This window comes from Canis lupus, chromosome 1 (assembly GCF_048164855.1).
Source record: "Canis lupus baileyi chromosome 1, mCanLup2.hap1, whole genome shotgun sequence".
NCBI classification, from domain to species: Eukaryota; Metazoa; Chordata; class Mammalia; order Carnivora; family Canidae; genus Canis; species Canis lupus.
This window is the reverse complement of record NC_132838.1, coordinates 70640216-70667488: the sequence shown is the minus strand read 5'-3', so window position 1 is coordinate 70667488 and position 27273 is coordinate 70640216. Positions and strand designations below refer to the sequence as shown.

The 27273-nt window shown below is 40.9% G+C and overlaps 1 protein-coding gene and 1 long non-coding RNA gene across 3 annotated transcripts; one reads left to right on the top strand and one right to left on the bottom strand.

The window, feature by feature from the left end:
- Positions 1 to 1750: 1750 nt before the first annotated feature.
- On the bottom strand, positions 1751 to 13528 carry LOC140637765 (spermatogenesis-associated protein 31A6-like). The gene is made up of 4 exons (XM_072834035.1): positions 13271 to 13528; positions 12452 to 12509; positions 11826 to 11886; positions 1751 to 11560 (listed from the first exon to the last, which is right to left on the bottom strand). Exons 1-4 carry the CDS (start codon positions 13451 to 13453, stop codon positions 7765 to 7767), a joined length of 4098 nt encoding a protein of 1365 aa, XP_072690136.1. The 5' UTR covers positions 13454 to 13528; the 3' UTR covers positions 1751 to 7764.
- A 55-nt stretch (positions 13529 to 13583) lies between these two features.
- On the top strand, positions 13584 to 23195 carry LOC140637788 (uncharacterized). Of its 2 annotated transcripts, XR_012034834.1 has the most exons (4): positions 13584 to 14194; positions 14363 to 14461; positions 21756 to 22078; positions 22866 to 23195. It is a non-coding gene; the product is annotated as an uncharacterized lncRNA (long non-coding RNA). The 2 variants fall into 2 exon arrangements; XR_012034829.1 differs by having other exon boundaries at positions 13587 to 14194; positions 21756 to 23195.
- The last annotated feature ends 4078 nt before the right edge of the window (positions 23196 to 27273 follow it).

Sequence of the window (27273 nt, the reverse complement as noted above, 5' to 3'; positions counted from 1 at the left end):
TTTTCATTACTCAGAACATTCCCTCAAGCTCCTTTGTGGTTACTCTTCACCTCCCTACAAAAGCAAACCAATGATTTACTTTCAGGATTAAAATTTAAATATTCTCAAATTTTATGTAAGTAAAATCTTTCAATGTTGTACTCAGTGCCTGTTTTCTTTCACTCAGCATCTTTTGAGATTCACCCATGTTGTTAATATATATTAAGTATTTAATTCCCTGTGGTTGCTGAGCAGTGGTGTGGATATACCAAAATGTATTTATTCATTCACTTGTTAATGGACATTTGAGTTGTTTCCATTTGGGGACAACTATGAATAAAATTGTTGTTATGGACATTTGTTATGTACAAATTTTGTGTGTATATATGTTTTTATTTCTCTTGTGTAAATTTTTGGGTTGTATGGTAAATCAATGCCAAACTGTTTTCCAAAGTAGTACACCATTTCTTGAAAATTATTATTTTTTAATTTCAGTATAACTAACATAAAATGTTAGTTTCAGGTTTACAATATAGTGATTTGACAATTCTCCACATTTTTCAGTGCTTATCATGATAAGTGTACTCTTAATCCCCTTTACCTATTTTACCCATGCCCCTGCCTATCTCCCCTGTGGTAACCACCAGTTTGTTTTCCATATTTAAGAGTCCATTTTCTTTTTTTCTTTGTTTCTTAAATTCCACATATGAGTGAAATCATAAGACAGTACACCATTTTACATTTTCATCAGCAACATATGACAGTTCTATTTGTTTCACATCCTTACCAACATTTTAAGGCTTTTTATCAACCCGTGAAAAACATCTTTAAAAAAGGTAAGGTTACCCTCATATCTAATGTGCTAAGCCTTAACCTAGTAAGTCCTTAAGGTTGATGTTTTCCAAGGAACAAACTTTCTTTTATGCTGTGCAGTAATAGAGGTTTGATACAAAAATAACTACACAAAATGAAAAAAGCCAACAAATATATTGGTATCTCCACAGCTAAATTCTTAATATTCTGTGATATATATTAAAAATGAAAATTAGCAAATATTTTAGGTTAAGTACCAGTATTATAAAAAACAACTCAGACTAAATCCCTAGATTTACCAATTTCATAAAATAAGCAAATAACAGTTTATAAATTAAAATTTTATTAAATACAATTTTATAAGATTTGTCAATCTAGACAATAAATTACTTGCCCAAATAGCAGACCCAGTAGGTGGATTCCAGGGACTACATTCTACAAAAAAAACTTATGGACTCTATAAAATAAATTGACACAGTAAATAGCTATGTGAAGTGTTACTAGTATAAAAATTGTGGTGGAGATAAAAAGTTTAGTGATGCTCTTTCAGAAATATCAGATATACCTGAACTGAGGATAGCTGAGTTTTAGTTTATCATTATAAACACATTGTAAATATTATTAAATTACAGGGAGCAGATGCTTTTGATTCCATGTTCCAGAGTCAGAAAAAGAAGAACTGAAGATACACTACAGTGGATGAGGGTGAGAAACTCTAAAATCAGCTGCATTTCCCCAGATCCAGCAGGCCAGCTAACACACAAAAATGCTTAGAATCAAAGAGCTACATAATCCACATTTCCTACAAAAGATGTTAGGGTTTTCTAAATTCTCATCTACTGGGTCTGCATGCATTATTTGACAGTTATCTGGAATTTTCTTTTTTTTTTTTTTTTTTAAGATTTTATTTTTTTAATTCTTATTTATTTATGATAGTCACAGAGAGAGAGAGAGAGAGAGGCAGAGACATAGGCAGAGGGAGAAGCAGGCTCCATGCACCGGGAGCCCGACGTGGGATTCGATCCCAGGTCTCCAGGATCGCGCCCTGGGCCAAAGGCAGGCGCCAAACCGCTGCGCCACCCAGGGATCCCAGTTATCTGAAATTTTCACCAGCACCACTTGCACATCCGTGGTACAATGTGTCTGTGCAAGAGCACAGAGTGCAAGTTCCTGGGAAAATGGGCTTTTCAGGTTACCACAACCAGTGATACCTGACCAGCTCAGGCAGAGAGGGGGCACAGCAGCAAACTAAATAAGGTGACAAGAAAATAAATAAATAAATAAATAAATAAACAAATAAATAAATAAATAAATAAATAAATAAATAAATAAATAAAAATAAGGAAGGTGACTTGCAGCTGTTTTGAAAATACAGCAGTCCTTCTCCGATTGACTCATTTCACTCAGCATAATACCCTCCAGTTCCATCAAACATTATATGTTCTCATTCATTTGGGAAATATATGTAATAGTGAAAGGGAATAGAGGGGAAGGGAGAAGAAATGGATAGGAAATATCAGAAAGGGAGACTAGAACATAAAGACTCCTAACTCTGGGAAATGAACTAGGGGTGTTGGAAGGGGAGGAGGGCGTGGGGTGGGGGTGAATGGGTGACGGGCACTGAGGGGGGCACTTGAAGGGATGAGCACTGGGTATTATTTGTATGTTGGCAAATTGAACACCAATAAAAAATAAATTTATTATTAAAAAATAATAATAAAATAAAATAAAAATGAAAATACAGCAGTCCACGTGGCTAGGGACACGATGAAAGATGACTCTTGTACCTGAAATGATTATGAATCAGCCTCAAATAAAAGGCAGCAGTTATGACACCCCTAGGTCATCTAGATCTGAATGCTCCCTACTATGCCCAAGACATAGTAGCTGTATATACTTGGGAACACTACCAGAAATATATCTCTATATTTTAGTTCGTAATAAAACAAATAAAACTAAAAGTATAATCTATCAAGAGGAATCTCTGTTAGGACTTAATATTATAGAACCACTACTTTGGAAAAGATCTTTATTCCTTGAAGTATTAAGAAGTCATCATCTACTATGCATTGTGTTCTAGAGTGCCTGATATATTGAAATCAGCAGGAGGCTAGTTTTAAATAAAAATTTATTTTAAACATGAGAGACTCCTAACTCTGGGAAATGAACAAGAGGTAGTGGAAGGGGGAGGTGGGCAGGGGAATGGGGTGATTGGGTGATGGGCACTGAGGGGGACATTTGACAGGATGAGCACTGGGTGTTATACTATACGTTGGCAAATCGAACTCCAATAAAAAATATACAAAAAAATTTACTGTAAATCCAAATTTATAATATAAATTATTATGTAAAAAGTATGTCATCTATAGATTAAGGATCACTTCATTTTCAGCAAAATGTTTGATGTAAAATTTATTGAAAATAAAAGGGATCTCTTTTTGTTGTTTTCTCTAATTTTTGATATCCATTTCTTCTGGAAATATATAAATGGCAAAACTTGTTAAAAAAATTTAAGATAGGTGAATATTACTAAAAATAAAAGCTGGCCATGGAGTCTGGAAAACTTAATATATTTTAAATAGATTGATTCCCCCTTGATTTCTTATTCTTAGGAAATGTGCAAGTTTATTCCATGAAAACACACAAATCTGAAGCAACATATGACAGATGAATGTGCAATGACTGATGCAAACGTTTCTTTAATGCGTATTGTTCATTGTAATTTTGCACAGCGTATTGAACTGTGAATTGTTAGTGAAGAACAACACATTCAACATGATATAGCAACAAACTACTTGTTATGGACATTTCTCATGTTTCCAGACTTTTTGGCCACTCTGAACAATTTTAATTCAAAAGACTAAAGAATATCACTTATTTTAACATGGTTAAAATAGTGAACTTGAAAAAGATATCTTCCACTATAAACTTTTCCTAATTGAACCCATTTTGTTCTGATCAATAAATTTATCTGTGTAACTTGCACTGTAAAAGATGATTTGATAGAATATTAGATGACATCCATGACCACATTCCACCATTTTATGATTCAATAACATCATAAAGGAATAAAGTTGAAAAATTAATAGTTATAAATTAGTTATAAATTATTTAATTATAAATAAAAAGTGAATTTCTTGGTGAAATAAGCCAAAACCGCTCTTTTATCAGCCCTGCACCTCTTAGAGAAGGAATATACTATGATGTCATCATCTCAATGGAAAATCTGAGAGACTTAACCAGTGACTAATGCTTGACAGTAGTCATTGAAACTTTATCAAGGACAATAGGTTGTATTGAGTGAGAAATATGTAAACAGTGAGAAATATGTAGTCTCATTGCAATCCACCCTTTGGAAAGTGCTGGATATATGTGAGGCTTTTCATTATTTATTATAATATAAATATTGATTAAATGACTAACAATTCAGATGGATATATTGACGTCTTTCTCAGTAATTTTATTAGACCATCGTACAGCTCAAAAGTAGACATATATTTTGTAGTATTTCAAATTCATTTTAAGAAATGTGTTCCTTGTTAGCCCTGTAATAATATAAAGTGGATCTTGACTGCCTGTCTTAGAAAATGTGAATTTCACAGAATTAAAAATTAATCCCTCTCAATAGCTTGTTATTTTGACTATGTTAATTATTAACTATAATAATATAACAGTAAAAAGAGTACTAAATTTGAGGGAATAAAATAATATTCAGAAGTATAATTTTGCTAGATGATATAATAGGAATAGTACCAGGAATTTGACTTATATGTGAAAAATCCTTGTTATTATTAACTTGTTAAAAAATAAAACCCCATAAACGTAATGCAAACTGTTAAGTGCAAACTAATATGTTAGTTACACAGACCTCTGGAAGGCAAGTGTGAGTCCAGATGTGTCTTTTCTGGTTTATTTCATTTCTAGAGTCCATTTGTTACAGGTGTTTATTATATTTCCAAAATAAATAAATAAGCCATTTCTAGTTCAGGCCTTGTCCCCAAGGGAATAAAGAAAATGTGACAGTGACACCATTTAGCTGGATAATAACTAAAACTGGACAAATAAGATATTTTCTTTCATTGGAGACTGTTTTAGTTGCATTTAAAATTTTTCATTCTCAAGTTAATGAACACTTGTAGAAATTAATTTTGCAAATCTATATGTAGAATGGGTAATTTTTTGTTCAGAGCCAATAATATTATAAAAATACAAAAATTCCCAAACATTTCCCCAGAGAACCCCAATTAGTGTAATATTGACAATGTTTTAAGGCTCTCAAGAGGGCACAACTGACAATCCCTCTTGTGCTGCCAGTTTGATAAGTGGTTTCATATTCACCAAGAAGGACTTGTCAATGGTTGCCTGCTTAAGATTCTGAAAAATGGATGTGAGGTCTCTGTGAGGTCTGTGTGTCGAATCTCTGTGGGTTATCTATGTAAGGTCTCAATGTGAAGTCTCTGTGAGGCAGTAGATGATCACTGTGTACTGTGTGTAGATGAAGTCTCTCTGTGAGGTTTCTGTGTGAGTCTCTCTGAGGCTACATGAGGTCTCTGAGTGTTGGTCTCTGTGTGAGGTTTGTATGGAAGGTACCTTTGGGATGTCTCTGAGAGTTTTGCCATCAGGTCTCTGGAAAGTCTGTGAAATCTGTGCTAGGTTTCTGTCTGAGGATCTGTGGGGCAACATGAGCTCCCTATGTGAGGTCTCAGTGTGAGGTCACTGGGGCAAATGATATCCACTGTGGAAGGTGTCTATCTGAGAGATCTCTGTTAAAAGTTGTTTCTATAAGATCTATATGTTATCTCTGTTGGGAGGTATATCTGTGTGTCTCCATTTCTGGCCTTACTGCACCTTATGGAAATCTGAGCCACAAAAGGGCAAAGGCACTTGTTTCTTTTTTTTTGCTGATCCATCAGCATCCCTGTCTGTGGCACTTCTGGCAGGGGCCATGTCCACATCTAGCCCCCACTCCAGTCCCAGAACTCATCTCTCAGTGCCCCTAGAGGACCTAACAGCACCAGGATCAAGGTTCCCACTCTATACCACCCTCCCCTGAGATCCCAAGAGCCCCAGGGTACTCCCTTCCCACAGGTCTTGGCCCTGTTTTTACTGCTGGATCTACTCTGGAGGCTGCCTCAGGAAATGGGGCCCAAAAGCAAGATCTGGTTTCAAGGAGAAACCAGCGACACAAGCAGGCTTATACCCAATCTGCTCCACCACCCCAGGTCCCAGTCCCAAATGTTGGGCTTCCTGACAGGCATGGGGGATAGGGTCCATTCCTATTGTCCTCTAGATCAGGGATATCTCCTGGAACAACACTCTCTACCATGGGAATGATGCCCTCTGCAGCTATGTACATTGTGTACCATGTGTGGCACAAAGCACAGATTAACTCTGGACAAATTTCTCAGTTCCCTGATTTCCCATATGGATAGAGGCCAGGGGAGGAGGAAGACTGTGGTAGATGTGGAAAAAACAGTAGACTACTCCTGGACTGCACTTCCAATTTTGGGTCACCTACATGCTCTCCCCAACTCCCTTTGATAAATCCTGTCTGAAGGCTTCTTCTGCTGGGCTCAGGAGAAAGCAGGAACTTGGAGCCAGATAATACTTACTACATGATTACAGGCCATTCTCTGGGCCTTTTAAGTCCCCACCACTCCTTGAAGAGCAGTCTTTAGGCCATGGTTTTAAGTAAAGGTCACCATACTGGGAGTCACATCCCAAGATTTCCTAGTCCTGACCTTTCCACCTATTATTAAGTCATCCATTCTAGAATTCAGGAGGTGATGGTGTGTAAGCTTATTAAATATGTTATTAGATTAACCTTCCCTGATTTGCTTTACATCTACAAATTTGGCCATCTATTTTGGACTTAAGGTGGCTTTTCTAGGTCTGTGATCTTAGAGCTGGAGCAGGGTGGAGGCCCTAATGGGTATGGTGACACAGTGGGTCCTTAACTTTTTCTTCTCTCCGGACCTATAGACGGACTATCAAGGGGCTCTTCATTCACTGCACACTATGGGCACAATGTGCCACTTTGTCTTCTTCTTTGGGTCCAACATTCCCAATTTGTCTCCCACATCCCACAGTGTTCATCCATAAAATAATTACTACACACAAACACTCCTGTTCCATTAACCCAGAACTCCTTCTCTGTTAGAAGGAACAGAGGGAAAGTATATGACTCTTGAATATTCATTTAGGTTAGAGGTGAACACAGCCCTCAGCAACCTCCCTGATGATCCCCTACTTACACACACACATAGAGCTGGAAGTGTCATCTTCATCATTAAAAGTACATGAAAGGCAGAGGTTGAAGGTGACACTGTACATTTCATTAAAGCTAAGCTAAGAGGGGTTCATAGGGCCTATCTCTCATCAGAGAGAGAAGGGGTTCTCAAGAGTATATATCATCTATTCTTCACCAAGAGATTCAAGTGTCGACAAGATTTCTTCTGCTTCTGAACTTAAGGCTCAGTAGCCTCTTCTAAACTTCAACCCACTTGGTTCTGACACTTGCTGGAGCCTGAGTGGTAAAGTCCAGCCCTCTGATGCCTCTGTAAACTTACCCACTATAGCTGTATAAAATTCAAAGTAGAACAGAAGCAGGAGAAAGATAAGTTGAACAGATCTTGGGGTAATGCCTTCATAGGTATTTCTCATCTTTTTGGAGTAGTTTTTGTTTGTATAATGACAGTATCATGAAAACAATGTGTAATGAAAGAATTCAGGATAAGGTGCAAGCCTACAATACGCACTGCCAAACACTCTTCATACCCCTCCCTTCTAGAGGCCAAAGCATACACCAAGCATAGCGCAAACAAAAGCAACCATACTACCCTCTTCTGGTAAAACATATATATTAGGGAATATTAAGTATTTGGATGTGCTAAGGAGAAAAAATATTTTCTCCACATGGACTAATTTTCTTCTTGGAGACGTTTTCCTACTAGGAAGGGCTAAAGAAGCATTTTATAATTGACTAGACAAGATCTGTCCCTGAATAAGACAATGCCGTGGGCAGTGATGATGGTGGCCTGGGACACTTGGCATCCTTGGCCCATACTGGCAGGGACTGACTGGAGACAGAGTCTTCTTGGAAGGCAAGGATGAGAAGTTGCTCCCCAGCTGCTCATCCTTGAATCTTACACTTTTTAAGGTCTGTCGATGTTTGACCTGCCTTTCCCTGATAGAGCTTCTCTGGCCCTTGGAGGAGGCTTGGTGACCATGGGCTGTAAAATTCATTATTCTCCCTTGTTCTGGGTAGCAGGGAAGCCTGTGGTAGCAGAAACACCCACATACTGGTGCTTGGAGTTCCTGTTTGTGCTCATTTAACTTTGTGGCATGAAGTCCATGGTGAATTGCCATTTTCTCTTCTAGAATCTGTCCAACAGCTGTCATGAGTGCCTGAGCCTCGGGAGTCTCACTGGCCATAATTGACCTGCTTTTGACTGGTCCTTGGCTCTGGGCAGAGGCTGTTATTGGCCTACATTTTTGCAAAACATTCTGACCTTTGACTTTTTTATTGGGGAAAATCCACTGAAAAAAGCGCCTTACTCTTTTTCTGAAGAGGCTTTCGGAAGGACCCTGTTTCTTCTCTGGCAGGAGCTGGATACATCTGCTCCTAACAGAGTCTACTATTCTCCTAATTGGGGCAGAGTGACTCAGGCACTCAGCTTGAGAGGTCCCCAATGCCTCAAACTGTTCTTCATTCTTTCCTGAGTTGAGTCTCCTACAGTCCTCTCTTTTATAAGTAGGGTCAGTCATCTTTCTATGGCTCTTCCATGAGTCCCGAAGTTTAGAGATCATGGGTTCTTGCTGCTTTAGGCAGTTCCTTTGGTCCACCATGAAGCCATATAACATCTTGTCTTCAGTAGGCACTCTCTGGAGATGATAGTGTGGCACCTGAGAAGCCAAGTTGTCTGCATCAAAGAGCATGTGTGTAGGACAGTCTTGAGGCTGGTTCTCTGACTTTATCTTCACTCTGGACTTAAATTCACTAACCTCTGCATTTAGGCTTGACTCTCCAGACTGTGGTTGGAGACCAGGAGATTCCTTGGCCTCCACTATCTCCCTGGCCTTTTCATCCCTATAATATTGGGATCCTAAGTTCATATCCAGCATTGCTACCCTATGGCAGGGGACTTGTGAGGTCCAATCCCCACTTTCCTCTCTTGGCTCATTCCTGGCCATTGCTGAACTGGGACTCAGCTCTAGGCTGCTCTTCTCAGTGCATTCTGCAGAACCACTCTGCCAAGTTCTGCCCCTTAACTTGAGTGTGAGTGACTGAGAAGGTTGCCTGTCTTCCTGCCCAATCAGAGAGGCTTTTGAGGGCCCCTGGTTGTCACCAGATGGGATCCCTCCCAGCCCTGTCCGGATTTCTCCATACATAGGTGAAGAGGCAAGGAAAGGCCTTTTCAGGGTAGCAGCTGACTCTTCTGTTATTGCATTCTTTCCCAGACATGCCTTAGGAGGTTTTCCCAGAAATTCGGCAAACTTGACTATTGAGGGGGACCCAGACACACAGGTGGCTGAGGGGGTAAAGGAAAACTGCAGAACGGGCAAAGGTTGAACCTTTTTCAACTTTAAGAGATTAACAGGTTTGAGGATCTTAAGGAGTAGACCCCACCTGTGCCTCACCCAAAATCTTTTGATATGTGCTTCCAGCCCTTCTCGAATGTCTGGATCAAGGAAGGAAACCCTGTGAGTTGTGTTCACATATGGTCTCCAACCCTTCAAGATTCCTGGATTTCTGGTTTCCATTTTAGTGTTGGACATTGGAGAAGCACGGTTGACAGCAAGCCAGGATTGGTGTGCACTCTCAGGGATTAAACCCTCACTGACATGCCCCAATTTCCTGCCCAAATGACCTTTCAAGATGTTTTCTAGATTCTTATCTAAGCTCCTTAGTAAGTCACTTTCTGAGTCACTCTTTGACAGCCCCACGTCACTTTCTGATTCTTCAGAGCCTACTCCCTGAAACCTCATTAGGGAGCTTTCTGCATTCCTGGAGAATTCTTTTGGGACCTTCCCCAAAATATATCCCAGGCCCTTGCCCATTCCCTGGCTCATTTGGAATCCTACTTTCTGTGTATCCTTGCTGCTTTTACCTATAAATGCAGAGGGCTGTGAGGGTCGATGCTTGCCCTTTGCCTGACATGTCCCTGGTAATTCACCCTGAAGTTGTCTTAGTTCCAGAGACTCTTGGATCTTACGGGGAAGCTCCCAACGGTGTTGAATGAGCCACTTTTGTAGGTGTTGCTCCAGTTGTTTACGGAGCTCAGGACTGATTGGAAAATTCTCAGGAAGAATAGAGACAACCAGGCTGTCTTCAGGAAGGTTGGAAGTGAAGACACTAAAGACTTCTTGAGATCCTTTGATTACAGAGGATAAAGCCCACCCACTTTCTAATTGCTCCTGCAGCAATGGCCATTCTGGATGTTGAATCTCAGTTGGGATGAGAAATTGTGACTTATCCTGGGCTGTAGGGCTAGATATTTTGCAGGCCATAATTTGAGGTGAAGAAGAAGGTGATAAGATTGGAAGAGAAGATTGGAGATGCTCCTGGGTCAGAATCTGAGCCAGAGGTGGGGGTTGGAATTGAGGTGTGGTTGACAAGGGTTGAGACTGGAACTCCAATTGGGACAGGGGCTTGGATTGGGAAAGCAGTGATTTAGCCTGCATTTGAACTGGGCAGGTATTTGAGATTCCATTGAATAAGAAAGGAGACTGTAGTGCTGAAGAGCTCTCAGAGATCCAGGCAGTAGCAACCAGAGATTCACTGTGTAGAGAGGGAAGACCCCAAAAGAGCTGATTATATTTATGTTGTAAAGGGTGCCCCAAGACCTTAGGATATGAGAGCTGCTGAGGATCAGGCAACTGCTGTGGTTTGCTTTTTGTGTTCCAGAAGTGTTGGGGGCTTGTGGTGCTCGGCTCAGCACCCAATGATTTCAACATACTCCCCAAAGAATTCAGGTGGTAGTCTGGGCTCATTTGTTGTGGATATGATCCATCTTTTTCTTTTTCTTTCCAAATGTTGATCTTGACTCCCTTTGTGACTTCTATCTCCAGGAACTTCTGGTCATCAGAGCTGAACAAAGAGGGATTAGCATCTCCTACTTGTCTGTCAGTAGGATTTCCCCAGAATGAGGCCTCTAATGAGTGGTGGAAAAGGTGTTCTTGCTGAGACTCATAATCTGTTGAAGTTGAGAGACACAAGGCTTTGGCAGCAGTTTGCCACCAGGACAAGGCTGAAATGGGACAGCTTGAGTGGCCAAGGCCTAAGGTGACTGGGTCAGGAGAAGCTGACCATGGGGTGTGAGATGATCTCTGTGTAATGGTGTCCAGTGGGAGTTCCATTGAGTCACACTGAGAAAGAGTCAGAATGGAGTCTGGAGGTTGTGGGGCAGAAGAGGCTGTCAGGGGTGGAGGGCAGGCCTCTGAATTAAATGGACATGGAGGGGGAGGGGAAAGAGCGAGTGGCTGTGGTAAAAGGCTGTCCAGGGGAAGAAAAGGCTCCAGTGGCCAAGAAGCACTCAGAGATGAGTGGGAATGAACAGAAACTGAAGAGGTCGTTGGGCCAAGAAATAGAGGGCACTGGGTCAGAGGAACTGGGGTAGCCAACAAGGACATAGCAGGAGCGGCATCATCCACAGTCTCCCCACATGGCAGGTGGGCTCCAGTAGGCGCTGCTTTGTATACCTCACCAGGGGGATCTTGACATAAGAGCTGATGAAAGCCACCCTTGTCAGGGAGCCTCTCCAGGCAGCTGCAGGAGACAGGAGGTACAAGCTGCAACTAGAAGCTGACAGGGCAAGGAGGGCAGGGCAGTTTGGGCAGAGGTAAACACCTGTGACCCACAGCCCTCCACAGCCTCCATGCTGACTTCACACTACTCTTGCTATTCCTAACTCCAGAGCTTTATCCACACCTTGTTCCCATGACTCCTCCTCCCAAGACTCCCTGTAATCCCAGGGTCATATTAGAGGCTCTGGAACAAAGGAGGGCCAAGGAGAAGGGGAAAGATTCTTTACCCTTGCAGAAGTGAAATCAGGCTGCGAGCTCCCTCCAGTTCTTTCAGGCAATTTCTGCAAGCTGGAAATCAGGAAACTGGATTACTATGGTGAAAATAGGGGCCTAAAGGTCTTATAGAGGCTGAGTGCAATGTCCCTTTAGGGGGAGACTGTTGGCTGAGCCCAAGCATCAGTGAGCAAAGCCTCACAGTGATGACAAGGCCTAGGATAGGGGAGTGCTTAGTCATTTACAAATGGACTCTCTCATCCATTACCACCTGGAGCCCTCACAACTCCCTAGTTGGGGAGAAAGGGTAGGGGTCACAAAGGAACCTGAGCAAGGTTAAACCCCTTGTCTACAGCTGGACCTGGAGGTTCCACCTCTGAATCCAGGCATTACTGGTCCACTACAACCCACACACCCTTGCTGGCCAACACCCATTTCAGCCTCTAATAGCTTCTTTCCCATCATGGGATCTAGGAAGTATATAGTATCTGATCTCCTTCTGAGGAGCCTCTCTGAGGGCTCTGTTTCCTGAAGGATGGTCTCTGCCTCTGGCATCCTTGGAGACTGTGGATCTGGATCATCAGGGGCACAAAAGATGGAGGAAAACTTAGGGCACACAGAGCTAATGACATACGTTTACCTTTCAAAGCTCCACTTTTCTTCTTACTCCTGTTCCTCTTCCTCAGCTCCACTTGATGCTAAGAGAAAAGACGAGGGGCTGGGACTCAATTCTCTCTTCTTTCTATATATGGTCTGCAAATGCTCACCGTCCATGAACAATATGAACATCTACATTCTACATTTCTACATCTAATGGGGGTCTGTGGTTATCTTTCCTTTTGCTCATTTTTTCTCCCTTTATTCATTTTTAAAGTGGATAAAAATAGTTTTTAAATTTTCTTCTTTGAATAATGCAAAGGTAGATTTTCTATGTGAGATCACTATGGATTTCTTTCATTACTATTCCTCTACTCAAGAAACGCACATTTCCAAAACTATATAGGTCCTTATCTGGTTCATCAGATAAGACTCTGTTTCCCGAGCTCAGAGCTCCATTCTAGCCCTTTAGAGGCTCTCCAGGGATCAGCACTGCTCTGAAATCAGCCCTGACACCGAGGCAGAGCTTACCTGAGACCTGCCACAGGAATCGGAAAGTGGATGGTGAAACAATGCTTAGGAGTCTGTCCTCCGGCAGAAAATGAACTCAGTATACAGTCTACACTCACTGGTCACTGTGTTTGGGACTTTGCCCTGGAACCCTTTACCACATCTGAATTCTGGGTCTGAGTCCTTGGGATAGATAGAAAGCCTGGCCTGGCCTGGCTTGTCCCTAGGAGGATGATGTTTTGTTCTTTCCTGAGACTTCCTATCTCAGAAGTCTCTAAGGAAATTTAGAAAAGTGGATTAAGAATAAGAAAAAAAGATTATCTCTTTTGGGGTTTACCCAAAATTTCCTTACCTTCCTGGTGTTTATATATTTCCTAGCTGGTGGTAAGGGCTGATTACTCTGAAAGCAGGGGAGCAACAGAAGAAACAGCCCAAGTCCACACAGGAAAGCAATGATGGTATCAATCACCCAGGAGGTGGGACTGGAGCTCAGCCAGGTGGTACCAGTGCTTCTCAGAGAAAAGAAATTCTCCATCTTTGGAATCGCACTGCTGCCCTCAGGCAACTGAGCACTGGGAATTTACTTGAAGACAGAACCCCAGGCCTGCATCACAGAGCTGTGACCTTGTCACAAAGGGTTCCTGAGAATGAGGGAGGGAACAGTCAGAGGAGCAGACTGGACTACCACCCCTCCCCCGCTATTGAGCCCCATAGAACCCTGCACCTTCCTAGGCCTTCAGATTCCTCTTTGGCCAATTTTCCATTCATTCCACCTGGAACTCAGATATTACCAAGTCCTCTTTGACCATTAGCTATCTTGACTTAAATCCCACCACTTTCATAACCTTTGAAAATCATAGGTTGACCCTAGAATTTTGGCTATTTTCCAGAGAATTTAAGGGGTTTTTTTGTCCTGAAATCCAGCTTCCCATATGTTTTTGTCTTGTATAAACCCCGGATACATAATTTAAATTTCTTTTGCACTTAATTAGTTTTATGAATTTTAGTGGTTTGTCTCATCTTCAGAAAGACATATACAAGATAGAACAATTTATTATCGAAAATTCATAAATCAAAGTAGGAAAGCTATAAATAGTTAAACCTTCAAATGATATTTTTTAAGTTTGTAACATAATTCTGAAGTTAGAACAGCTTTAAACTGCACGAAGACTTTTGGGACATGCTGTATACACACACACACACACACTCACACACACTTATCCTTTCACAAACCAATCCAGTATTTCCAAATCTAAGAATTCACAATTTTATACTGGTAATATTTTTTAAAATGTTGTCTTGATCTGATTTTTTATTTTATTTTATTTTTGTTTTAGTTTTAATTTTTTTTTTATTTTCCACATAAGTTTTGAAACAATTAGGGTTTCTATGACAAAATACCACAGAAAGGGTGAATTGAATAACAAAAATTTATTTCTCACAGTTCTGAAGTCTGGAAAGTCCAAGATCAAGATGCCAGCACAGTCATCTGGTGAAGGCCCTCTTCCTGGTTCATAGAGGATTCCCACAGTGTCCTCACATGGTAGGAATCTATCAGGAGACTCTTTTATACAGCACTAATCCCCCTCACAAGGGCTCATAAGCATGTTCCAATGACCCTACCTCCTCTCTTCTTTAGGAGTTAGGATTTGAATATATGAATTTTGGAGGGAACACATTCAGATACATGCACATGTGCTATACCTAGAAGCTAGGAATAGGTTAAATTGAGCTAAAGTAGTGACTTCCTTTATAACAATCTCAAGTCAAAATAAAATTTTATCAACATGTAGACTTAAATCTTTGTATTCATATTTGCCCTCTATGTTTTCTTTATTACTTTATTTTCAATATATTTTGTTTCATGGGCTTTTTTGAAATTTAAAATATTATCTGATAATTTTTACCTTGATTAATTTGCTATTCTATTATTATTTATTTCTGCCATCTTATTTTATGATTATTTTCCATATTTTCTCTATTGTTTCTTTTTTCTTCTCTTTTTGTGTCTCCCACTTAATAGGTCAAATGTTTTGTTTGTTGAAATTTGAAAATTTTTAATGCCATAATGGTTTTATATCATTAATTATATTAATTTTCCCCTCAGTTTCTGATGTGTTACTAATAATATCATCTCAGCGGAATGAGCAAGTACTCTTGCCTCCTCTAATTCTTCTTTCTCCATCTTGACAGCCCTTATTTCAAGGGAATATTACTGGAGTTTTGCTTCTGGGTTATTTTGGATATGCTACATCAATCCTTATATCCATACACCTATAGCATGTTCCTAAGTTTATTTTTCTTCCTATTGAACAATTTCTTCTAGGAGTATTTTGAACAGATTTACATAAAATAAAACTTTTGAGGACAGTTTTTCAGATAACATCTTTTTTCCCTCCCCTCCTAATTTAAAAGATTTTGGCTATACAAATCAAAGCTTAAAATTTCTTTTCTTTCAGCTCTTTAAGCATATTACTCCATTCCATTCTTGTCTCCAACATTGATGTTGAAAAGCCTGATATCCGTCAAAATCACAATTTATTTAAAGGATAATCTGATGTTTTATCATTTTGACAGGATGCTATAAAAAAGAAGTGTAAATAAATTTGCAACTATAAACTTAAGTCAGTTTATAGTTTAATAATAGTTTGAACATAAGTAAGTTTAATTACTTTCATATTGAAGGGAATTAAAACCTTCTTGGAGAGATATTCAAATAAACAGGAAAATTGACTCATATATTCATTTAATTTTTTTAACTTAAATTCAAGTTAGGTAACATATAGTGTATTATTAGTTCTGGGATAAATTTACTGATCATCAGTTGCATATATAACCAAGTGATGATTACATCAACTCCCCTCCTTAATGCCCACCCCCCAATTAAACCATCCCCGGATCCACTTCCCATCCAGCAACTCTCAGTTTCTTCCCTATAGTTAAGAGTCTCTTATGGTTTCCCTCTATCTCTGTTTTTAGTTTATTTTATTATTCCTTCCCTTTCCCCATGTTCATTTGATTTGTTTCTTAAATTCCACATATGAGTGAGATCATATGGTATTTGTCTTTCTCTGACTTATTTCCCTTAGCATACTGTCTGGATCCATCCACATTGTTGCAAATGGCAAGAATTTATTGATGGCTGAGTGCTATCCCATTAAACAAACAAACATAAAACAAACAAAACCACATCTTTATCCATTCATCAGTCGATGGACATTTGGGCTCTTTACATGTTTTGGCTATTGTGGACAATGCTGCTATAAACATTGGGTGCATCTGTGTCTTTGAATCACTATTTTTGTACCTCTAGAAAAATACCTATTAGTGCAATTGCTGGGTCAGAGTAGTTGCACTTTTAACTTCTTGAAGAACCTCATACTGTTTTTAAGAGTGGCTGCATCAATTGGCATTCTCACAGTGTAAGAGGGTAACCTTTTTTATGCATCCTCACCAATATCTGTTATTTATTGAATAGTTATTTTTAAACATTTGGACTAAATGAGGTTGTATCTCACTGTGGTTTTTATTTGTATTACCCTGAGTGATATTGAGCATTTTTTTGTGTCCCTGCTGACTATCTGGATGTCCTCTTTGGAGAAATGTTTGCTAGTGTCTTATACCCATATCTTGACTGGATTATTTGTTTTTTGGTTGTTGAGTTTGAAAAATTCTATTTATTTAAATTTTATTTAAATTGCCCCCTTCTCCCGCAGCGTCCGCATTAAGTGCTCAGGAAGCAGAGCTCAGTCCCCAGCTCGCCGGCCCTTTGCAGTTTAGATTCAGATCCCTAACAATTGGCCCCAAATATTGTCCAAATACTTAATGGGACATATACTGAATGGAAATTATACTGAAAAGTTTATCTAAATTTGAAGTTTAACTGGGGGCTATTGCTCTTTAGAAAGCTAAAGAAGGAGGAGGGAGGGGCAAGATGGCAGAAGAGTAGGGTCCCCAAATCACCTGTCCCCACCAAATTACCTAGATAACTTTCAAATAATCCTGAAAATCTACAAATTCGGCCTGAGATTTAAAGAGAGAACAGCTGGAACGCTACAGTGAGAAGAGTTCGCGCTTCTATCAAGGTAGGAAGACGGGGAAAAAAGAAATAAAGAAACAAAAGGCTTCCAAGGGGGAGGGGCCCCGCGAGGAGCCGGGCTGAGGCCGGGGCGAGTGTCCCCAGGACAGGAGAGCCCCGTAATGGAGAAGCAGGAGCTGCACCAATCTTCCTGGGTGGAAAGGCGCTCGCAGGGAGTTAGAGTAGGACCCCAGGAGGGGGGGATGCCCTCGGGCTCCCTGGGACACTAACAGGCACCTGCGCCCCGGGAGAGGGCGCCGAGCTCCCTAAGGGCTGCAGCGCGCACAGCGGGACTCGGATATTATATTATATTATATTATATTATATTATATTATAATGTTATAATGTTATAATATTATAATATTATTATAATAATATTTTAAATTTCAAATAATATCCTTAGATATTATTATCTAAGGATGTCTTAACTTTGGTTATTAATTGATATATTTGGCAGCTCCCACCTTCGGGGCATATATATTGAGGATTGTTAAGTCCTCTTGTTGGATAGATCCCTTAAGTATGATATAGTGTCCCTCTTCAACTCTCACTACAGTCTTCGGGATAAACTTTAGTTTATGTGATATAAGGATGGCTACCCCTGCTTTCCTTTGAGGACCATTTGAATGTTAAATGGTTCTCCAACCTTTTATTTGCAGGCTGTAGGTGTCCTTCTGTCTAAAATGAGTCTCTTGTAGACAGCAAATAGATGGATCCTGCTTTTTTATTCAGTCTGACACCCTGCGCCTTTTGATGGGGTCATTAAGCCGTTTCACGTTCAGAGCCACTATTGAAAGATGAGTTTAGTGTCATCATGATATCTATTCAGTCCTTGTTTTTGTGGATTGTTCCATTGGACTTCTTAAAGGGGAATTTTAAGAGTCCCCCTTAACATTTCTTGCAGAGCTGGTTTGGAGGTCACATATTCTTTCAGTTGCTGCCTGTCTTGGAAGCTCTTTATCTCTCCTTCCATTCTGAATGAGAGCCTTGCTGGATAAAGTATTCTTGGTTGCATGTTCTTCTCATTTAGGACCCTGGATATATCCTGCCAGCCCTTTCTGGCCTGCCAGGTCTCTGTGGAGAGGTCTGCTGTTACCCTAATACTTCTCCCCATAAAAGTCAGGGATTTCTTGTCTCTTGCTGCTTTAAGGATCTTCTCTTTATCTTTGGAATTTGCAAGCTTAACTATTAAATGTCGAGGTGTTGAATGGTTTTTATTGATTTTAGTGGGGGGGGGGGATCTCTCTATTTCCTGGATCTGAATGCCTGTTTCCCTTCCCAGATTAGGAAAGTTTTCAGCTATGATTTGTTCAAATACATATTCTGGCCCTCTGGCCCTTTTGGCGTCCTTGGGAACACCAATTAAACGTAGGTTTTTCTTCCTCAGGCTGTCGTTTATTTCCCTTAATCTATCTTCATGGTCTTTTAATTGTTTGTCTCTTTTTTCCTCAGTTTCCCTCTTTGACATCAACTTGTCTTCTATGTCACTCACTCGTTCTTCCACCTCGTTAACCCTTGTCGTCAGGACTTCTAGTTTGGATTGCATCTCATTCAATTGATTTTTAATTTCTGCCTGATTAGCTCTAAATTCTGCAGTCATGAAGTCTCTTGAGTCCTTTATGCTTTTTTCTAGAGCCACCAGTAGCTGTATAATAGTGCTTCGAATTGGCTTTCTGACATTGAATTGTAATCCAGATTTTGTAACTCTGTGGGAGAGAGGACTGTTTCTGATTCTTTCTTTTGAGGTGAGGTTTTCCTTCTAGTCATTTTGCTCAGTGCAGAGTGGCCAAAAACAGGTTGTACTGGGAAAAGGAGAAAAAGACAGAAGAGAAAGAAGGAAAGAAAAGAAAAAAAGAAAAAGAAAGAGAAGAAAACGAGGAAAAAAAAGAAAGAAAGGAAAGGGTGGGGGAAGCAAACAGAAATCACAAAGCAAAAAAGCAAAAAAACAAAACAAACAAAAAAAACCAAGGGGGAGTATCCTCTGATTCTGTAAACTGTAAGTCCCTTGACTTCCCCGGAACTTTCCAGTGCTGCTTGGTCAATAATTTGTTTTTCCCATGTCTGTCTAGCTGGTCTTCTGGGGGAGGGGCCTGTTGTGCTGATTTTCACGTGTGAGCACTTGGGGGAGCTGCTCTGCTCCCTGCCTTGTGCAGGGCTCAGTGAGTGATGTTTATTCTGTTTATCCAGTGAGGCCACCATAATGCTCAGTGGGGGTTGTTTACCCCGTGAGGCCCCAGGAGGAACAACCACAGTGGCAGGGCCAGCTCTGGAGCCCTGGATTCAGCCCCCGCAGTAGCTCCAGAGCTCTCCGTCTGCAGGGCCTGGAGGCTCCGGGCGGGGCGCTGATCTGCTCAGCTCGGGGCAGGAGCGTCCTTGCGGTCCTGGGCCCTCCCGGCCTCTGCCTGTCCCAGGGGTGGGCTGGATCCTGGGCTGTGTCCGGGCGCCCTGTGCTCCGGGGCCTGCGCTGTTGGATTCGCGCTCCCGGCCCGCAGCCCCCTCCGCGGAGCCGCCGCCCGAGCCTCTCCGAGCTGCTCCCAGGTCCAGCCGGGGACGCTGCAGCCCTTCAGGGAGCTCGGCCTCGGGGTGTGGCGCGCTCTCCACGGGGCACAGGTGCTATGTTAGTGTCCCAGGGAGCCCGAGGGCATCCCCGCCCCCCTGGGGTCTGCTCTAACTCCCTGCGAGCCCCTTTCCGCCCGGGAAGGTCGGTGCAGCTCCTGCTTCTCCGGGACGGGGCTCTCCTGTCCTGGGGACACTCGCCCCAGCCTCAGCCCGGCTCCTCTCGGGGCCCCTCCCCCTTGGAGGCCTTTTGTTTCTTTATTTCTTTTTTCCCGTCTTCCTACCTTGATAGAAGCGCGAACTCTTCTCACTGTAGCATTCCAGCTGTTGTCTCTTTAAATCTCAGGCCGAATTCGTAGATTTTCAGGATGATTTGAAGGTTATCTAGGTAATTTGGTGGGGACAGGTGACTTGGGGACCCTACTCTTCCGGCATCTTGCCGCTCCCCCTCAGGCAATTTTTTAAAACTAGGCCTTCTACTAAAGGGAAGAACATAAGTATGCTTCTCAGATTGAAAGACAGTGTGCATTTCACTTCAGCTTATAGATGTATAAAAACCTGTGCCCACATTGAGGGTTTTGGTTATGCTCTTTTCTAATTTTATTTTTTTTATTCTGGATTTTAAGTTTCACTAGAAATGATCCTCATACATTTTCAAATAATATCAGATCCTGTTAAGAACATAATTTACATGGCCCAATTGAATTTAAGTTCGAGAGTGTCTTAGGGAAAGCTAAAATAAGAGAAAGAAATGAAAACTTTTTTTCCGTTTTTTCCCCCCTAAGAAATCTCCTTTCTTGACACCATGGTTAGTTTCAGGGAGGTTCCAGTAGGTTTTGAGGGAGGCTCTACCAATTCCAGGTGAGTGAAGAGTTTAAATTTAAACAGGGCACCTGATGGGCTCACTCAGTTGAGCATCTGACTCTTGGTTTTAGCTCAGGTCACCATCTCAGGGTTCTAGGATCTAGCCCTGTGTCAGGCTCCACACTCAGTAGGGAGACTGCTAGAGATTCTGGCTTTCTTTGCCCCTCAGCCTGTGCATGCTCTCTCTCAAATTAATTAATTAACTAATTTATTAAAAATATTTTATTGGGGATCCCTGGGTGGCTCAGCAGTTTAGCGCCTGCCTTTGGCCCAGGGCGTGATCCTGGAGACCCGGGATCGAGTCCCGCATCAGGCTCCCTGCAAGAAGCCTGCTTCTCCCTCTGCCTGTGTCTCTGCCTCTCTCTTTATCTGTGTCTCTCATGAATAAATAAATTATTCATGAGAGACACACACACACACACACACACACACAGAAGCAGAGACACAGGCAGAGGGAGAAGCAGGCTTCTTGCAGGGAGCCTGATGCGGGACTCGATCCCGGGTCTCCAGGATCATGCCCTGGGCCCAAGGCAGGCACTAAACCACTGATCCACCCAGGGGTCCCCTAATTAACTAATTAATTTAAAAAGTTTTAAAAAATAAATTTAATCAAGCTTGTTTAGCCATCCCTGACTGGCTGTCAGGTAGTTCTGTGACTCATTGAAAAAGAAGGCAGGGGTAGGGTAGGAGTAATACAAGAGATGAGTCTCAGACAAGCACATCTACATAGAAAATATATTTGTTTCACCAATTTACAAAACTCCTTGAAATGTTAAGTAGCATACAATTTCATTGAGACTTTTATTCAGGAGTAATAGATTAAAAGTACTTAACCAAGTCAGTTCTTCAAACTTGCTTTGCCATTTCCACACGGAATTCATTGAAAATAAGGTGATTATACAGTAATTACATAAAATGTAAAGCCTTCTATTTAGATAGATATATGGAATTTTAATTACTACCAGCTAGATTGAGATGCTGCTCCCAGCTCAGGGAGTTAAGAAATCAGTGAGATCCTGTTTATGTTCTCCACAGCGTATGATACAATTTTTTGTTTTTTTGTTATCTAGTGCTCTTGGAAGGCAATTAGTTCTGTTTATGGAAAAAAATTAAAATACTCCTACTATTCCTAATTAAGATTAACAGAATTCTTTGTCATGTTGGGTGTATTTGGGCATAAAATTACAATCATTTTGACATTAAATTCTCATTACTGTATTTCCCCAGAGTGATTTTGTTTACAGATATTGTTGAAATGCTGACTGATAACAATCTTCCTCTAAATGCCATTCTTTTGCCTACCACTTCTTATTACCTCTGCTTTCATTTCTCCCAACAGCAACACACAACCTCTTCTGTGTTATGAACTTTGAATTTCATGCAAGACGGAAGGAAAACAAAAAGCACAAAATGATCTCCCCACTGGTTTACCTAAGACTAAAACCTAAGACCAAGAAAACAGTTGGTAAAATCATTTTCATGCTGAGCAAGTTTCTGAAAGCCCCATCTGGGGGAGTCAGGAGAGTGCCCAGGTAGCAGCCCAGCCCATTGCTGTGTGGTGCCGGGTGGGGCAGTGACTCCACAGCTGCTCAGTGAGGCGCCCCCACAGCAGGATGTGTGAAGATGATGACAATGATACCAACAGTGATGATAATGATGATGGTGAGTTCTGTGACCACCATTCCTGAAATGGTGCATACCAGGCTACACCTCCTATTCTGGGAGAAATGTGACGGATGCTGGGGATTGAGGAGATTGGTAAAGAAATGGGATCCCTCTTTATTTCTGAAAACTCCTCTGCAAACCACCCTTCCAAGTTTTGCAGTCTATCAGAGTAGGCTTCCTCATCTGAGACACAAGCTTAGAGCTAAGCTGTGCACTGCACTTAGAACAAGGGAAGGTGGAAAGTTTTTAAAATAATCTCAGGAAGTGTTATATCTTAACACATGTTCTCAGCAGCTTAGTGGAGTGGTTCATGCTGGAGTTGGCAAACATTTTCTGTTAAGGGCAATTCTCTACTCAATTCTGTTGCAGCATGAAAGCCACCACAGCGACAGTGCCTAAATGAATGAACATATTTTTGTTTCAATAAAACCTTATTTTTTGAAAAGAGGTATTATTAGAATTAAAGCCAGGTGTTCAAACAAAAACTTATAGACAAATTTTAATAGCAGTACTATTCATAATACCCAAAAGGTGGAAACAACCCAAATGTCCATCAACTGATTAAATGATAAGTAAAATGTGATATAGCCATACAATGAAATGGTATTCATCCATGAAAAGTAATGAAGTTCTGATACATGCTACAACATGAATGAAACTTGAAAACATTATGGAAAGTGAAAGAAACCAAACACAAAAGGTCACATTTGATTCCATTTATTTAACTATTCAGAATACAGTATTCCCCTCTTTTTTTTTTTTAATTTTTATTTATTTATGATAGTCACAGAGAGAGAGAGAGAGGCAGAGACATAGGCAGAAGGAGAAGCAGGCTCCATGCACCGAGAGCCCGACGTGGGACTTGATCCAGGGTCTCCAGGATTGCACCCTGGGCCAAAGGCAGGCGCTAAACCGCTGCGCCACCCAGGGATCCCCAGTATTCCCCTCTTATCCATGCAAGATAGGTACCAAGACCCTAATGGATGCCTGAAACTGAAGACAGTACCGAGTCCTTTACATATTATGTTTTTTTCTTATACATTTATACCTGTAATAAAGTTTAATTTAAAAATTAGGCAAAGAAAGAGATTAACAGTCATAACTAATAATAAAATAGAACAATTATAACAATATATTATAATAAAAAGTATATGAATGTGGTTTTTGTCTCTCAAAATATCTTATTGTACTGTACTCCCTCTTCTCCTTGTGATGATGTGAAATGATAGAATGCCTACGTGATGGGAAAAGTAAGGTAAATGCCATACACATTATAATAGATTTTTAGACTGCTATTGACCCTGGACAATACTTCAAAACGAGGATCATCTTCTTCTGGAGCACAGTTGACCATGGGTGATAAGAACTATGGAAAGTATAACCACAGATAAGGAGGGACTACTGTAGATAAATCCAAGGACAGAAAGGGTATTACCAGGGACTGGGATTGGGAGAATAGGACTGACTACTTAATGGACAGGGATTTCCTTTAGAGGTGATGAAAATGTTCTGGAACTATAAAGTGAGCATGGTTGCACAGAACTGTGAATGTGCCAAAGCCACTGAATGGTACACTTTAAAGTGGCGAATTTTATCTTAAGCATATTTAACCCCAATAAAAATAAATAATTAAAAATCGGCAGTGGGGGTGTTATGCTATATGTTGGCAAATTGAACTCCAATAAAAAAAAATAGGAATAAAGAAAACAAAGAGAAAAAAAAAAGGCAGTGGGCCAGATTTGGCTGGGGGCCTGTAGCTGCTGATTCCTCACCATCTGTGAACTGCAAACAAGTTATCTAGCCTCTCTGATCTTATCAGAATATCATGTGAGGATTAAAATAGTTAATACTTAGAATTTAAAATAATGCTTGGAATACAGTAAATATTCAAAAGTTGTTAGGTGCTATTATTATTGTTACCATTATCGGTAAACTTTTAGAGTCATGAAGCTCTTTGAGAATTTGAGGAAAGTTATGACCTTCTCTTTAGAAAAGAACAACGTACAGATGTATGCATATGAAAGTTCCCCAAGGTCACAAGCCCAGACAAAAGCAGGGGCCTTAACAAGAACCCCTAGACTTCTCTGCCATCCCAGCTACCTCTTGCTGATACACTTAACAGGGCTTAGTGGCTAAGAATGGAAGACCCCCTCAGGGGGTCTCAGGTTGGAAAGATACAGCCATCAAGAGAAGGCTGGAAGAATAGGAAATAAAGATGTAGGGCCCTTATGAGAAGACAAGATGGTCCCAGAGTTTTACTCTGCCCAAGTAACCATTTATCTAGAAACCCCAGTGGCCAGGTTGAGCCACAGTGAGCAGCTGTCCCCAGGCCACAGGCAGTAGGAGTGCAGGGCCAAAACTCTATGCTCTGAGATCAGCTGGCATGACATTGGAAGCAACAAAGAATATAGAGATGTTATCAAGGAGGGTCTACTAGCTGTTATCCATACTGTAGTAACTGATGCTCTGACCTTTGGGGCCTTGATCCTGGGGAGGTTCTACCTCCCAGGGTTAGCTAATTCCTATAGAAAGCAAATTACTCCCTTCTAAGGCACCTTTGATAGACAAATCAACTAGTACAGAACCCATATCCCCACCTGGCTCCTCTAAAAAAAACTATCACACCCCAAGCCAATATTTCCCCTGCCCTAAATCACCCCAGAGCCAGGTACCCAACAAATAGGGACCACCCTTATAGTCTTCAGCCTGCCAAAATTATTCAAATGAACCAATCTTCAATTTACTCTGAACACTTACCTTGCTTCACCTGTTTCTTCACTAAAAAAACACCAGTAAAGGCTCCAGGCCATGCTCTCCCCTCTTGTGCCTCTCTACCTATGAATGACTCTAGTCTTCCTCATGTGGTTCTGAGTGCCATAATGTGCCATGCCTCCTAATTCTAGAGATCTGTATCAACCTCTTCCTTCATAACAGTCATTTCCATGTCTGTGTGCCTTACGACACCTGATAAAAACAAGTCCCAGGTACAAATTTTAACCCACATACTTGACAGCGAAACTGGAACTAGTATCACATGAAATGGAAGGATTGGAATTCAGCCTAGATACATGGTGTTGGGAACAAAGGTCTAGGGAAGGTCAAATGTTGGATACTTAAAACACAGGCCCAGGCCATGGTCAGACTTGCATCAGTCCCTTGCAATGCAAGTTTTTAAACCAGGCAGTTTGAAGTAAAACATCAGATGAGAGACTTCTAATTTTCCACCTGTTAATGAATGACAAGAGGATCCCTGGGTGGCTCAGCGGTTTGGCACCTGCCTTCGGCCCAGGGCATGATCCTGAGGTCCCAGGATCGAATCCTGTGTTGGGCTCCCTCCATGGAGCCTGCCTCTCTGTCTCTCTCTCTCTTTCTCTCTCTGTCTCTCATGAATAAATAAATAAATAAATCTTTTTTTAAAAAAATGAATGACACGTTTCCCTCACCCCTTATCTGCATTTGATTCTTGCATAATCACCCTCACCTCCTACCCTAGCTAGTTCCAGGGGAGTCATTCAAGGGCTCATCAGTGAATCCTCTAGATTGGAATTAAGACTTCTCAGAGATATATGCTCAAGAGAAAAGAGTTAGGTTTCTAGTTTCAGCAGTCCCCTCTCACTGGCAGGGCTGACTGTGGCCCAGTTGGTGGCAGATTTTTTTAAGTAAGTATGGCAAAAAAGTAAAGTTCAAAAAAAGGCATAAATCCCCTGTTTCATAATAAGAAAGGCGCTAGCTAATAATAGTACTAATAATAGTAATAATAGCAATAATCCATTGAGTGGATGTTGTGCCAGAAGCTATGCTGAGACATCCTCCATTAATTCTTAAAATGTTCCATAGGCATTTGAAGAGGCTCTGCCTCCCTGGGTGCCCCTACTTTGTTCCTGCCCCCATGTGGACCTGCCTTGGCCATAGACTCTTTAGGCCCTGTCGGACCCTCCAGGAAAAGGGGTCCTGCAGGGTCTCTGACTTGAGCATGTGCTCTATCATGTCTTCTTCTTTCCTCCTCGTTTTTAATGTAGGGGAATGAAAAGTGAAAGCACTTGGGGGTGGGCAGAGACATGCTGTCTTAATAGTGAACATTTTTTTTAAAGATTTTACTTATTTATGATAGACATAGAGAGAGGGAGAGGCAGGCTCCATGCCGGGAGCCCGATGCTCCATGCCGGGAGCCCGACGTGGGACTTGATCCCGAGACTCCAGGATCAGCCCTGGGCCAAAGGCAGACGCCAAACCACTGAGCCACCCAGGGATCCCTTAATAGTGAACATTTCATTTGAGTAAGAACTTGAGAGTTGAACAGCCTGGGTTCAGATATCAATTCTACCACTTCCTAGCTGTGTAACATAACCTCTCTGTGCCCCTCTTCTCCCAACCTAATAAAATGTAAAAGTAAGATCAAAATTTGGATAGACAGATACTTATAGGTTAAAACGTCAGCTAAACTAAGAAGAACATAAATCTCATTCTTTGAAATAGAACAAATTATTAATTGTGCAAAACTCCATGTTAGTGGAGTAGGAATTTACAGAATTGCCATAAACCAGGTTAAATAATACCACACAACAGCACTTTGATAACCTTTCTCTTGGAAATTTGCTAATGGCTTAAATAAAGACTGAGGAATCTCATATAACCAAAATGATTATCATGGCTTTAGGAATATCAGGATGAGCACTGCGTGTTATTCTGAATGTTGGCAAATTGAACACCAATAAAAAATAAATTGATTATTAAAAAAATAAAAATAAAAAGCAAAACTATTTTTAAAAAATATTCTTATGTGATTTGTAATACCCTTTTCTTAAATAAAATGTGTCCCGAGCAAAAAAAAAAAAAAAAAAAAAAAAGGAATATCAGAGATAAAGAGAAGGAGGGGAGAGAAGACAGGGAGAGGGTAGAGGAGGGAAGAGAGAAAGAATGAAAGGAAAGAAGGAAGATAGTAAGGAAGGAGAGGAGGAAAAGGGGAAAGGAAAAGAAAGGTTGTTATCTATAATCTGTCATCTGCTTTATTCAATTTCACTGTACTTTCTTAAATAGTATATATATAAACTTCATGACTGTGATTTCAATGTACTTCTTGGAAATATTTTATATTGAAGTTTTCTCTCTTATAAGGTTGCTTTTGTGTAGGTGATATCCTGTAAAATGATTTCAGAATTAACCCCTCTCTCTCTTAATGGAAAAAAAAACAA